This window comes from Bison bison, unplaced genomic scaffold (genome assembly GCF_000754665.1).
Source record: "Bison bison bison isolate TAMUID 2011002044 unplaced genomic scaffold, Bison_UMD1.0 scf7180017864451, whole genome shotgun sequence".
Lineage (NCBI taxonomy): Eukaryota > Metazoa > Chordata > Mammalia > Artiodactyla > Bovidae > Bison > Bison bison.
This window is the reverse complement of record NW_011495013.1, coordinates 7,307,209-7,322,665: the sequence shown is the minus strand read 5'-3', so window position 1 is coordinate 7,322,665 and position 15,457 is coordinate 7,307,209. Positions and strand designations below refer to the sequence as shown.

Below are 15,457 nucleotides of genomic sequence, written 5' to 3'. Positions count from 1 at the left end.
ATCTCACTGTGCTTTGTATTGGTTAGTGCTGGAGAAATCTTGAAAAGCGTATGTACAAAACTTGTAAATTTTTATATTTTGGAACTTTGCCTCTTTGGGGTTGAGGCAAACTGGTCACCCCTCTGCCTGTGAGAGCTCTCTACAGTCTGTGGGCTAGCAGTGTGCTGATCTTTTAAAGTTTCTTTCCCTACCCAATCCCCCTTTTTTGATGAGGTTTCAGTGAGGTCTGTTAGGGGTGCATCCTGCAGCTTAATTGGCTTAAAATGTTCTCTCCTTTGGTGTGGTCTCTTTGGGGACCAATTGGGAGAAAAAAAACCAATAGTGTAACTGTTTTGATACTGAAAATTGATAAATGTCTTTTTGAAATAACCAGTCCCTCCAAAATAAATAAATCCAATATGAAAAAAAAAAAAAGCAGAGACACTGTTTTGCCAACAAAGGTCCATCTAGTCAAGGCTATGGTTTTTCCTGTGGTCATGTATGGATGTGAGAGTCAGACTGTGAAGAGAGCTGAGCACCGAAGAATTGATGCTTTTGAACTGTGGTGTTGAAGAAGACTCTTGAGAGTCCCTTGGACTGCAAGGAGATCCAACCAGTCCATCCTAAAGGAGACCAGTCCTGGGTGTTGATTGGAAGGACTGATGCTGAAGCTGAAACTCCAGTACTTTGGCCACCTCATGTGAAGAGTTGACTCATTGGAAAAGACCCTGATGTTGGGAGGGATTGGGGGCAGGAGGAGAAGGGGACGACAGAGGATGAGATGGCTATATGGCATCACTGACTTGATGGACATGAGTTTGAGTGAACTCTGGGAGTTGGTGATGGACAGGGAGACCTGGGGTGCTGTGATTCATAGGGCTGCAAAGAGTCGGACATGACTGAGTGACTGAACTGAACTGAGCTGATGAAGACCTACAAGACCTTCTAGAATTAACCCCAGAAAAAGATGTCCTTTTCATTATAGGGGACCAGAATGCAAAAGTAGTAAGTCAAGAAATACCTGGAGTAACAGACAAATTTGGTCTTGGAGTACAGAGTGAAGCAGGGCAAAGGCTAATAGACTTTTGCCAAGAAAATGCACTGGTCATAGCAAACACCCTCTTCCAACAACACAAGAGAAGACTCTACACATGGGTATCACCAGATGGCCAACAGCGAAATCAGATTGATTGTGTTCTTTGCAGCCAAAGATGGAGAAGCTCTATACAGTCAGCAAAAACAAGACTGGGAGCTGACTGTGGCTCAGATCATGAACTCCTTATTGCCAAATTCAGACTTAAATTGAAGAAAGTAGGGAAAACCACTAGACCATTCAGGTATGACCTAAATAAATTTCCTTACGATTATACAGTAGAAGTGACAAATAGATTCAAGGGATTAGATCTGATAGACAGAGTGCCTGAAGAACTGTGGATGGAGGTTCATGACATTGTACAGGAAGCCGTGATCAAGACCATCCCCAAGAAAAAGAAATGCAAAAAGGCAAAATGGTTGTCTGAGGAGTCCTTACAAATAGCTATGAAAAGAAAGACAAGCAAAAGTCAAAGGAGAAAAGGAAATCTATATCCATTTGAATGCAGAATTCCAAAGAATAGCAAGGAGAAATAAGAAAGCCTTCCTCAGTGATTAGTGCTAAGAAATAGAGGAAAACAGTAGAATGGGAAATACTAGAGATCTCTTCAAGAAAATCAGAGATACCAAGGGAACATTTCATGCAGAGATGGGCACAATAAAGAACAGAAATGGTATGGACCTAACAGAAGCAGAAGATATTAAGAAGAGGTGGCAAAAATACACAGAAGAACTATGCAAAAAAGATCTTCATGATACAGATAACCATGATGGTACGATCACTCACCTAGAGCCAGCCATCCTGGAATGTGAAGTCAAGTGGGCCTTAGGAAGCATCACTAAAAACAAAGCTAGTGGAGGTGATGGAATTCCAGTTGAGCTATTTCAAATCCTAAAAGATGATGCTGTGAAAGTGCTGCACTCAATATGTTGGCAAATTTGGAAAACACAGCAATGGCCACAGGACTGGAAAAGGTCAGTTTTCATTCCAATCCCAAAGAAAGGCAATGCCAAAGAATGCTCAAACTACTGCACAATTGCACTCATCTCACACATTAGTAAAGGAATGCTCAAAGTTCTTCAAGTCAGGCTTCAACAGTACATGAACTGTGAACTTCCAGATGTTCAAGCTGGATTTAATAAAGGCAGAGGAACCAGAGATCAAATTGCCAACATCCATTGGGTCATTGAAAAGGCAAGAGAGTTCCAGAAAAACATCTACTTCTGCTTTATTGACTGTGCCAAAGCATTAGACTTTGTGGATCACAATACACTGTGGAAAATACTTAAAGAGTTGGGAATACCAGACCGCGTGAATTGCCTCATGTGAAATCTGTTTGTAGATCAAGAAGCAAGAGTTAGAACTGGACATGAAACAACTGACTCGTTCCAAATCGGGAAAGGAGTATATCAAGGATGTATATTGTCATCGTTCTTATTTAACTTATATGCAGAGTACATCATGCAAAATGCTGAACTGGATGAAGCAGAAGCTGGAATCAAGATTACCAGGAGGAATATCAGTAACCTCAGATATGCAGATGACAACATCCTTATTGCGGAAAGTAAGGAAGAACTAAAGAACCTCTTGATGAAAGTGAAAGAGGAGAGTGTAAAGTTGGCTTAAAACTCAACATTCAGAAAACTAAGATCATGGCATCTGGTCCCATCACTTCATGGAAAATAGATGGGGAAACAGTGACAGCCTTTATTTTCTTGGGCTCCAAAAGCACCGCAGATGGTGACTGCAGCCATGAAATTAAAAGATGCTTACTCCTTGAAAGAAAAGTTATGACCAACCTAGACAGCATATTAAAAAGCAGAGACATTACTTTGTCAACAAAGATCTGTCTAGTCAAAGCTATGGTTTTCCCAGTAGTCATGTATGGATGTGAGAGATGGACTATAAAAGAAAGCTGAGCACCAAAGTATTGATGCTTTTGAACTGTGTTGTTGGAGAAGACTCTTGACAGTCCCTTGGACTGCAAGGAGATCTAATCAGTCCATCCTAAAGGAAATCAGTCCTGAATATTCATTGGAAGGACTGATGCTGAAGCTGAAACTCCAATACTTTGCCCAACTGATGCAAAAAACTGACTCATTTGAAAAGACCTTGATGCTGGGAAAGATTGAAGGTGGGAGGAGAAGGGGATAAGCATGGTTGGATGGCATCACTGACTCAATGGACATGAGTTTGGATAAACTCCTGGAGTTGGTGATGGACAGAGAAGCCTGGCATGCTGCAGTCCATGGGGTCACAAGAGTTGGATACAACTGGGGGACTGAACTGAACTGAACTCATCTGATTATCTGATTTGCATTCTCTCATGAACTCTCTTGAATTCTCTCCCCATCTCCAAATCCAAGTACCTATTTCCTTCTCTCCTACTTTCTTCCAGATTCAGAAGGAACCCTCCTTCCTCCTGTCTAAAATGAATTCCACCACCTCATCGACCCATGATAGCATCAGGTGAAAAAGATCCAAAAGATTTTCTTCAAATATGGATTGCCTAAGTGAACCAACTATTTCTTGAAGTATAGGATATTTTACATAAAAACCCAAACAGTTTGGAAACTTAAAATTTTAAAGCTTGGCTACAGGCCAATTGTATTTATGTGATACCTGAATGAGGCATTCAAAGCAGAGTAGTGGTGGAAGCTGAGTGAGAATATAGGTAAACAGCAAAATGATGCTCACCACTATCTCTGCTTCCTAGAGTCCTTCCTAATTTTTACTGCATAAATATTTTGCAGTATGTTGAAAAAATCCCACTTACAATTTTATACTGTCTAAACAGACACTAAATAGCCATTGCTTTTCTCTACTTATTACTTATTGTAAGATATTGCTTTATTGTAAGATTATACTAGATAAGAAAAGATGAAAAATACTCCAGGCAATTAAATTTTATTTACTTTTGATTCCTTCCAAAACTTGCTCTTGTTTTTCAGGTATTGGCTTTTACATGGCATATATTAGAATTCCAACACCTCAGATGTACAAATATATTTCCGCAGAGAGTGACTAAAATAGCTATAACATTGTGGATCTTTATTGCTTCAGGATACTTTTAGTAACTTCTCTTGCTGATCACATTCCATAGCAAACTTTTTTGAATACTAATCCCCCTCTTGAAATATTGACTATTAATTTAATGCTTCTTTTTTGTAAGAGTTGTTATTGTTGTTGTTTAGTTGCTAAGTCTTATCTGACTCCTTTATGACCTCATGGACATAGCCCCCCAGGCTCCTCTGTCCCTGGAATTCTCCAGGCAAGAATACTGGAGTGGGTTGCCATTTCCTTCTACAGGGGATCTTCCTGACCCAGAGATCGAGCCCACATCTTCTACTTTGGCAGGCAGAAGTAAGTGCTCAATAATGATATTGCTTGGTCAAAGATCATTGCACTAGAATATTTATCTGGTATTTGTCTTTCTATTAGGGAACCATCTATGACCAAATTGATAGAGGAACAGGAGCAAGACCAACAGTGGCTTACATTACACTCCAACTGGGAGAGCCTTAATGCAACAACTTTGCACGAACTACTGGTAAAAGGGTAAGACAACCCATTACTAGAGCTGTGTAGAGTGGATTATGGAGCAAAGGTCTATCATCAAGGCCCTGCTTCTGTTTCAAATCTAAGGTATTCTAAATGTGTCATATCAAAGAGGAACTTCCATAGACTACCTAAGGACATTTGTATTTCAACATCATTTGGCTTTTTTCCTTCTTTGTAGACTTACATCTTTTTCTTTTGGCTAACTGCGTTTTTAAATTACGATTACAGAAACTATCATAGTGTAGGATGAGGAGCTCGGGTTCTAATCTTAGAGTGTTTTTTCACATCCTGTTTGAAATAAGTTCTTAATGTCTACACTTCCTACAGATGCTACATGGAACTAGTTAACAGAAGAAATTGAAGTAATGACAGCTGATAAAACTCGGAAAGTCTGAGAAAAAAACACACACACAAAGAAATTGTAATCAAGTAACCTTGAAAATTCACTTCTGAAAAAATTCCCCTAAAAAAAAATCGTGGAATGTTAAAAAGCGTTGCTCCCTCATCTATGAGCAGGGGTGCAGGAGAAAGATACATTGAGGGAATTAACACATTTAGTGATTATGACATTATAGGAGCATGAAAGTGCAACTGATGGATGTGGTGTGGTCGTGCTCTCCTGGGCCGAACCTAAGCGGTGCCGGATGAGGGACGGGCGTTTCCGGTGAGCGCGTCCGCTCTTCTCGGTCTGTCCGCGGGGCCCCTCTGCCTGTCTTTCCCCCTGCAACACATCTAGTGATTATGACATTATAGGGGCATAGCTATAGAATATTTACATAAAACTTGCTCAGATTCACAGCCCACAAATGGTAAGTGCTATTCTCTGAACTCAAACCAAGTTTTTGTGACTCCAAAGCTTTTAATTAGTGCTAGGGAAACAACCTCTTAAGAATTTCAAAGAAGAAAATTAAAAGGTGGGTCATTTTTCTTTAGATGTCTTGACATTTTGCCTATAGACAAAACTGTGACCAAATTTCTGAAAATTTCTGCTTCTGTCAACTGAAGCACCTTCTCCAAAACAATGACCTGAATCTTCCAACAGAGTGGTTTGTTCTCCCAAACTGGAACTTCCAGGAAAGCCCTTCTAGGTCGGTAGATAGATAGATAGGTAGATGGATAGATAGATAAAGTCACTTGAAATGAGGAGTCAGTGATTTAATTCTAGTCCTGCCTTACTACCTAGATGTGTGATCCCACACAACCTCAATTTCCTTTTAAAATAAAAGAGTTAAGACAGATAGATAGTCTTTGATCTTTCCCTATTCCTAAAAGCTATGATTTTAAGATCTAATAGATAACAGCTAATCATTGCTATCTTTTCTACGCCAGGTTTATTGTTGAGCTCTGAGGGGATGTAGAAGTGATAAGGGGGACAAAAACCCTGGTCTCAGGAAACATACACTTTAGAGGTGAGAAGAGAGAGTATAAGCAATAACAAACAATGAATTTCACATATTTGGAAGTGCTACAAAGAAACTAAGGATAATGAGATGAGAGTGAGGAGGAGATAGGACTTCAGGTTATGGGAAGGTAAAACGTATATGTGCTTTTTCTGTATTATATAATTTATTGTACACATAGATCCACATGCAAATTTAGCAACAAAAGAAAATATAGCAGGTCTTCAAAAAGGAATGTGGAAATTAATACTTAGGGTTTTTGTTTTTCCTGACAGATCAAGGATTCTACGCACATCCTAGTATATTTGATAGCCTCAAAGTGTTGTTTTTTTCCTTTAAATTTGCATTGTAGAATAAATGCTTAGCAGAGAACCTTGTGATATAAACTTATCACACCCTGAACTGAATTCTCCTGTGCAGCCACATTGATAGATGCTTAAACATGGCCATGTGTTTTCCTTCAAAATTTAACTCTGATTTTTAAAAAGCTTTGCTTTCCTGAATGCACTGTTTCTATAAGTTCCACCTATTGATTCTGATCCTGCCACCTAGAGTAACATGGCATGGATTTAATCCCCCTTCTTCCTGTCAGCTAATCATAGATACGTAGTTTAACACTGAAAGTTCTCAGCAACATAGAAAACAAATGTATGGTTACCAAAGGTGAAAGGGAAGCAGGGAGAGACAAATTAGGAATATGGGATTAATAGGTACAAACTACTGTACATAAAACAGATAAGCAACAAAGATCTACTGTATAGCATGAGGGATTATATTCAACATCTTATCATAAGCTATAATGGAATATAATCAGAAAAATAACTGAATTACAGTGCTGTATACTTGAAACTAACACAATATTGTAAATCAACTACAGTTTTTTAAAAGGTAATAAAGTCTCTACAAGATTCTCTTCTAGTCTAAATATTCAGTTCCTTTGTCTGTTCTCTACCTTTTTGAAGTAATACATTATTTCTCTCAAACCATTTCTCAGTTTCTTTTGGACATACATGCCCTCTCCATAAGCATAAAAATCTGACATTCTCCCTCCTCATCACACATTCTGAGAAGCAGTCTAGTTCCTTTCCTTTTCCTCTCCCTACTTTGAAAATCATTGAGTTTATATTCTGGGTGGTGCAAACAGCTAAGGTGATAGGAGAAACCTGGCTAACTGTAGTTTCTCTTCCCACAAATGTGAAATTATCATGATGTTAAATACACTAAAAAAGTACATCCTTCCTATACCCCCACCCCAAAGTGATAGCTGACCACAGCCCTGCCTTGAGAGTTCCTGTCTTAAGTACAACGTGTGTTTTCCTTTCCACTGGTAAAGTGTTTGAAGTAAACAATAAATACGTAACTTAATATTATGCCATTTTTTTGTTTCCAAATCTAGGCAGTCCTGTTACAGCAGAAGTAAGATTTCTCTTCTGTGTACTAAACAAGGTGAGAGAATTTGTGGTATAACAATGGTATATGAACCTAACTGGATTGGCTCGGGGGAAAAATGATCTCGTGTACATGACAGCCAAGATGCAGGCATCCAGTTGGGTTTAGCGATGAGTCACGTCTGTCTGTCCTCTGTCCTGCTCCTTGGCAGACTGTGGGCGCCGCCCTGCTGCCCGAATGAACAAGAGGATTCTAGGGGGTCGGACGAGTCGCCCAGGAAGGTGGCCCTGGCAGTGTTCCCTGCAGAGTGAACCCAGTGGGCACATTTGTGGTTGTGTCCTCATTGCCAAGAAATGGGTTCTGACGGTCGCCCACTGCTTCGAGGGGTAAGCTGCACCTTTTCTTTTGCTTTGCCTGGATCTGATCTTTTGTCATTTGGGCATTCTTAATGGCATATGTCATTCCGTAATTCAATGCAGAAGTCACAGTTGATCTCCTTCCCTGGCCTTTGTCTGCTTAGATTTTTCTGCCTTTGGTGTTATCATGCTCATTTATTGGCAATAGATGTGTATTAATCATGATTTATGTCCTGAAGAGGGAGGGGCAGGAGGAAGTAAAGAAGACTGACTCTTCAGCCAGCATTAGTCTCTTTTCTAGCCCTCTTAAAGACATCAAATGCATATGAAATTAAACAGTGGGGATTTACTTGGATGCTATAGTGACATTGGGAGAAGGCAATGGCACCCCACTCCAGTACTGTTGCCTGGAAAATCCCATGGATGGATAAGCCTGGTAGGCTGCAGTCCATGGGGTCGCACAGAGTCGGACACGACTGAAGCAACTTAGCAGCAGCAGCAGCAGCATAGTGACATTAGGAGGCTAGAGGAATCGGTGAGGAGTTTGGGAAGCAGAGTAAAAGAAAAAATATGTGTATTAGTCAGGGTTGCCCAGAGAAACAGACCAGTGAGAGAAAGAGTTTTCAGGGAATCGGCAAATGTTACTGGAGATTTGGTGAATGTACAGTGTGAAGGGATGGCAGACATGCTGGAGGCTCGGGTAAGAGCTGCAGTAAAAGTCCAAAGGCAGTGTGCTGGCTAGCAACTCTGTCTTGCTTTGGGAGGGAATCAGTCTTTGTTCTATGAAGGTCTCCAACTGATCTGGTAAGGCCCACCCACATTAGGGAGGGTGGTCTGCCAAATGTTGGGGCACCATGGTCCAGCCAGTTGGCACATAAAATTAATCATCAAAATATACCTAAGGGGAGCAGAAAAATAAGACCAAGGGGAAATCTATGCCAGATTGACAAACATCCCTGAAGAAGGTCCTTGTTGGTTTAGATTGTTATTATATAATTTCTGAGCAAAAAAAGCCCTAACCAAGCAATAACAACAGTAGTAACAACGATGAAATCCAACCATGTTTTATGCCCATGGAGGATTCTGGAAGTTAGACATCCAGACAGGACATAGCTCGTGGTTTGTCTCTGCTTGGCAATGTCAGGGGCTTCTGCTGGAAGGTTCTAAGGTTCTGGGGCTGGAGCCATCTGAAATCCGGGAGTAGATTGTACCTGTTGGCAGGGGCCTTTGTTTCTCTCCAAGTAGGACTCACAGCTTGGTGGCTAGCATTCCCCAGAGCAAGAGTCCCAAAACAGGAAGCCAGGAGGAAGCTGTGTCACCGTTTTTGATCCAGCCACCAAAGACACACAACCCCCTTCTGCTATGGGGTTGATGAGAGCTGTCACAGCCCCACCCACATTCAAAGGGCCCAAACATGGAGCTCTTCTCTCAGAGAGGAATGGCAAAGTATTTGAGGACTTGTTTTAAAAACCACCGTCCTTCCCATTTCTTCCCTTTATTTTTAATAATTTTACTTTATTTAAAAGTATTCTTGCCTGGAGAATCCCCATGGACAGAGAAGCCTGGCAGTCCATGAGGTTGCAAAGAGTCGGACATGACTGAGTGACTAAGCACAGCATGGCAATAATAAATAATAACAAATATTTTTTAAAAAACTCACAATTCTATCACTTCATTAAATTGGTTATTGTCATTTAACCAGGCTAATTTGTAGGAAAAAAATGCAGTTTCATTTTTTTGCCTATTTGTCTATTATTATTTTTCCTCTGTGCTCAGTGCTATGCTCAATCACTCATTCGTGCCCCACTCTTTGTGACTCTATGGCTGGACTGTAGTCCATTAGGCTGCTCTGTCCATAGGATTTTCCTGGCAAGAATACTGGAGTGGGTGCCGTATCCTTCTCCAGAGGATCTTCCTGACCCAGGGACTGAACCCTTGTCTCCTGTGTCTCCTGCATTGCAGGCAGATTCTTTACCACTGAGCCACTGGGGATTTCCTCAGCTTTGCTATTTACTGTATGACCATGGGTCAGTTTATAAACTTCTCTGGGCTACAGTTTCCTCATCTGTGAAATGAGGAAAATAACAATCCTGACCTCACAGTGTTGGTGGAGGCATCAGCTGAAATAGTCTCTGTAATGCCTTAAGAATTATGCCGGATACCAGTGAAGACATCAATAAAGGTAAATATTTATTTTTAATATATTATTACTATAAACATGCATTCTGACTTTTCCCTTAGCGTTATGGCATATTTTTGCATTTTGCTAGACTATTTTTATCTCCTTCCACACACTCTGTCTTATACTTTCTCATCATCCTCAAGGTAACCCCTAGCGATTGTTCCTCCACAGATATAAACACCTGTTTTTCACAGGGTGTCGTTTATTTTTACAATTTGAAATCGCACTCTGTACTTTTGTTTGCTGATTGATTTTCTCATGTGGCAGTACATCATGGACATCCCCTTCAAGTCAATGGATGCAGCGCAAGCTCATTCTTCTTCAAAGCTAAATGACACTCCATCACAGAGACTCACAATAACTTTTTCTATTAATATTATTCCTGAGTTGATGGACATTCACGTTAGTTCCAGTTTACTCTCATTTTAACAACACTTAATACATCTTCTTATACAAAGCTACTCACCTATTAGTACCCTTGTTTCTACAGGATAGAGTCCCAGAACATATATTCATCTTCATGTGGGGGTTAAAGAAATGAACACATCTTTAATTTCTTGAAATTCTAAGCCAGTGAGGAGACAGACATCTAAACAAATAATTAGAATATAACATGAGAATTGAGTATAAAAGGGAAACGTGTATGTCTAGCTATTTGATTGCTCTTTTGGGGAAAATATAATGTAAAAAGTCAAACCAGAACCTCCTCTTGAGAACTTTTAATGTGTAAGAGCGACACCAAATGATAGGAAGAGTCTGTGTAGTATGTCAGGAAATACACTGGAATGTTATTGCTTTGGAAGGGGCCAGATGTTTCCAGATGTCTTTTCCAGTTCTGATTTATAACTCCTTGATAAGCAGAAGATTGTGCTAGCAAGTGCATTCATCAAAAGGTGATTACCTAAACAAATCCAACAGCTCTTTAAAGGAACAACACCCTTTATGCGCTAGTTCACTCAGTTCACATGCCACTTTTGTCATTCCCATATGTGGTATCCGAATTTCCTCTTTATGTCAGATCCACTGACAGATCTGTGAAGTTAAGGAGGAACCTTGCAATAGAAAAGAAATACGTGTTTATAATTAAGGACATGGATATTCTATCAAAGGCCCTGATGAAATTTTATGGAACTGAATTTCACAGAACTGTTGAGTGGGGCCTGGCCTATCCATACAAAGTTAGAAATTGCCCAATATCAAGCAAGTCTTTGCTTGAATGGGTGCTGATCTCTTTGATTCTATTTTACAGTCTCTCCAGTGGCCTCGAAAGTTTTTGAAAACCTCTAATTGTAAGCCTTACTCTCTGCAGGAATCATTGATTGCTATAATTAATGGGATTTGCTTCATATCCTGATCCCATACTTTGGCAGGGCCCAGTGTGACCCATCAGTAGGTCTTTGCAAGCCTGTCTCTTTTAATTATATTCATGGGGGGAACAAAGGCAAGGTTGTCTTGCTCTTCCATGGAGAAGTATTTAAAAATCCCAAAGGAAAATTAAAAACTTGAGGTACTAAGTTGATTAGATGAAGTCCCAGATGCCCTAATAACAATTTAACTTCCACAGTTCTAAGGAAGAAAGACATTGAGTTTCAGGGGTAATTTAACAAGCAATTTTCCTCCCTTATTCCATCTCCAAAAGGCTAAAGGATGAACTTCTTAGGCTGGCACACAACTCATAATTTTCAGAAGTGTCTGATTCCTCTCCAGGAAACCTGCATGAAAAACTATCCTTTCACTATATGATCACAACCCTTAACCCTGCCAGGTAACCCAAATCTTGATTTCTACCACACCAATTCTTTACTCCAAGACTTGCATTTGCTTATTTGTATGTCTCCTATTATCTCAGTCCTCTGCCTCTTCCTCATCTTTTTTCTTTCTTTCCCCAGCTAACCTAGTACCCTGGTATCATTCAGTCCTCCCATTAGGACCTTCAGCTTCTTTACCCCTACATCTTTCTGCCATACACATCAGGTGGATCTCTAAGAGTCAATGTGAATAGCACATTTTCAATCCTATGCTCTTTAGAACTGAGAACATTTACCCAACGATGCAGTTTAGTGTCATGTCTGACTTTCAGCACCCACTGGACTCTTAATAGTACTCAATAATGTTTTCACCTATTTCTGGACAGCTCTCTTTCTCATTCCCCATAGAACAAAACCCTTGTGCTCACCCACCTGTACTGATCTAACAGTGTTTTAATACAATCAGGAAAAGAAGTGAATGGCTGGGTCTGACTTTTTATTACTGAGCCCACATGGTCACTTCTTTATCTTCTAGGTACTTATAAACTATGCCAGTCATTTACAGTCTGTTCTTTCCATTCTGTCACCTTGAGAGATTTGACCCATTCCCATCAAGTACTGATGTCCACTAAAACAGGAATTCTGCATTTGGGATCCATACGTCTCCTGGGGTGCCGTTTTCCAGCATCACCAGAGAGTGAGCAATGGTGGTGACCCCAACCTGACTCCATGCTCCCAACTTGTCTGTCCCTAAAGAGGCATTCTCTGCATTCTACCCACTCCAGTGGCAGATGTCTGGGTCTAGGATCTAGGCAAGCAGGTGGCCTAAACTTTGGGCCAATCCCTATCATTTCTGGGGCTTGCAGAAACTCATTAAAGAGTTCTCCCACTTCCAACCTTTGCAGTTGTTGTTTCTTCTAGTCTTGCAGCTACCTATTCACATACTCTGCACCTGTAGCTGAACAGCTGGCCATCGCTGGAGAATATCACACACCTGACTGCTACCTAAGCTCGTGTCAAATGTATGATCATGAATCTCAAATGTGCATCTAACAACGTGGTACCCATCAGTATATGTTCACAGTAAAGCCACTTTTCCATTCTCAATTATTTGACATCTTCTCCTCTCTCCCCAAATGTCCTTCACCCTCCACTGGTCTCATCTCACTCTTTATGAGAAAACAGACATCATTATATCTTTGGCCTTATTGCACCCCTAATCCCAACAAGGTGTCTATGCCAGTGGCCATGTTCCCTCCTTTCTCTTGAGTAATGGTGGAGGATGTGTCCTTGCTCCTATTTAAAGATAACCACATTTCCATTCATCTTTCCAAAGACAGTTTTTCAAATTATCACTGCTGTTTTTTTATCAGTTTCTTTCCTTTTGCTGGATCATTCGCTTCAGCAAACATGTCTCAGTATTCCAACTTAAACCTCCTTCTCTTGACTTCACATCCTTCTTCAATTATTGCCACATTTCAGCTATTATTCACAGTAAAACTCCTCAGGCTTTCCTGCAGTCGCTGTCTCCACTCCTACGCTTCCTATACTTACCTCAGGTCCCTGCGGTTGCGCTCTCATCAAGGTCACTTGAAATGGCACTTACCAAAGTCCTCAGTGACTTCCATCTTGTCAAATCCAATGGTGAATTTTCAGTTGCCAACTTACTGGAACCCTCCCCAGTATTTGAGGACTACATCCTTTTTGAAATACTTTATTCACTTTTCTTCTAAAACAACAGTGAAAATTCTTGTGTCACTGACCTATCCCGCCACCCACCTCTCTCTCTCTCTTTTTTTTGCAGCTTCTCCTTCTTTAGGATACTGAACATTTTAGTTCTCCAGGTGTGTTATGGACAGCACATTTGTGTCCCCATGTTTAATATCCAACCCCCAAGAGGGTGGTATTAGGAGTTGTGGCCCCTGAGAGGTGATTAGGTCATGAAGGTAAAACCCCATGAATGGCCTAAGTGTCCTTAGAAGAGCAAGAAAGTTGGCCCTCTCTCCCTGTGCCTTGTAAAGATACATCAAGATCACCATCTATAAGCAAGGAAGAGAGTCTTCATCAGACCTTGACCCTGCTAGCGTCCTAATCTTTGTCTTCTAACCTCAACAACTATGAGATGTAAATGTTTGTTGTTTAAACCACCCAGTCTGTGGTGGAACTAGAAATGTTACCTTATCTACTACTGACTCCTCCCATAGTCTTAGACCAGGCATCAACTCCACACTTCAGTGTATTAACCACTTAACAGTTTTATCACATGGAAGATGAATCTTCTGGGATGTTCTCTGAAGATCATTCTCTTTGAATGAAGGTATTAGAAGTTAAGGAAAGTTCAAATAGTTTAGCTTTTTGGACTTTAAGGAAAGTTCAAATAGTTCAAATAGTTTACTTTTAATATTAATTTTTTAATGATCTTTTTGAACTTTAAGGAAAGTTCAAATAGTTTACTACTAATATTAAATATTTACCCAGATAGAAATCCTCTTTTCTTGTTCTTCCCACACATTATTTTGTTAAGAACCATTTTAATTTTTCCTGTTTTTTTTTCCCCCTATTGATTGATTTGTTGAAGTATAAGGAATTCCTTTTGCTCTTGGACATGGGGTAGCCCCCCTCACAACAAAGGTCTGTCTAGTCAAGGCTATGGTTTTTCCAGTGGTCATGTATGGATGTGAGAGTTGGACTATAAAGAAAGCTGAGCACAGAAGAATTGATGCTTTTAAACTGTGGTGTTGGAAAAGACTCTTGAGAGTCCCTTGGACTGTAAGGAGATCCAACCAGTCCATCCTAAAGGAAATCAGCCCTGAATATTCATTGGAAGGACTGATGCTGAAGCTGAAACTCCAATACTTTGGCCACCTTTTGCAAATAACTGACTCATTTGAAAGGACCCTGATGCTGGGAAAGATTGAAGGCGGGAGGAGAAGGGGACAACAGAAGGTGAGATGGTTGGATGGCATCACTGACCCAACGGACATGAATTTGAGTAAACTCTGGGAGTTGGTGATGGACAGGGAGGCCTGGTGTGCTGCAGTCCATGGGGTCCCAAGGAGTCAGACACAACTGAGTGACTGAATGGAACTGAACTGAAGGAATTCCCTGGTGGTCCAGTGGTTAGGACTCCATTCTTCCACCTCTAGGGGCCCAGATTCAATCACTGGTCAGGGAACTAACATCCCACAAGCCACACAGCATGGCCAAAAACAAAATTTATTGAAATAAGTTAATTTACAATGTTTTGTTTGTTTCAGATGTACAGCAAAGTGATTCAGTTATACATATACATATTCTTCATATTCTTTTCCCTTAGAGATTACTACAAAATACTGAGTATAGTTCTCTTCTTAAATAGTATGTCCTTGTTGGTTATCTATTCTACATGTTGTGTGTATATATTAATTCCAAACTCCTAACTTATTCCCCCCTTTGGTAACCATAAGTTTGTTTTCTGTGTCTGTGAGTCTATTTCTGTTTTGTTTATACATTCATTTGTATACTTTATTTTTAGATTCTACATATAAGCAGTATCATATGATATCTGTCTTTCTGTCTGATTTATTTTTTTTAATTTTATTTTATTTTTAAACTTTACATAATTGTATTAGTTTTGCCAAATATTGAAATGAATCCACCACAGGTATACATGTGTTCCCCATCCTGAACCCTCCTCCCTCCTCCCTCCCCATACCCTGTCTCTGGGTCATCCCAGTGCACTAGCCCCAAGCATCCAGTATCGTGCATCG

At 40.3% G+C, this 15,457-nt stretch overlaps 2 protein-coding genes across 2 annotated transcripts in view; both read left to right on the top strand.

Annotated features, from left to right (window-relative positions):
* The window catches only part of LOC105002326 (tropomyosin alpha-3 chain-like), a gene marked incomplete at its 3' end in the record, with an annotated part of 2,787 nt that extends 1,380 nt beyond the window's left edge, over window positions 1–1,407 (top strand). The window contains exon 2 of the mRNA XM_010858876.1: window positions 1,386–1,407. Coding sequence (XP_010857178.1) covers window positions 1,386–1,407 — 22 coding nt within the window. The remainder of the gene's footprint in view (window positions 1–1,385) is intronic.
* The window catches only part of CORIN (corin, serine peptidase), a 309,309-nt gene that overhangs the window by 270,505 nt on the left and 23,347 nt on the right, over window positions 1–15,457 (top strand). Inside the window, exons 17-19 of the mRNA XM_010858877.1 lie at window positions 4,514–4,630; window positions 7,430–7,479; window positions 7,634–7,808. Coding sequence (XP_010857179.1) covers window positions 4,514–4,630; window positions 7,430–7,479; window positions 7,634–7,808 — 342 coding nt within the window. The remainder of the gene's footprint in view (window positions 1–4,513; window positions 4,631–7,429; window positions 7,480–7,633; window positions 7,809–15,457) is intronic.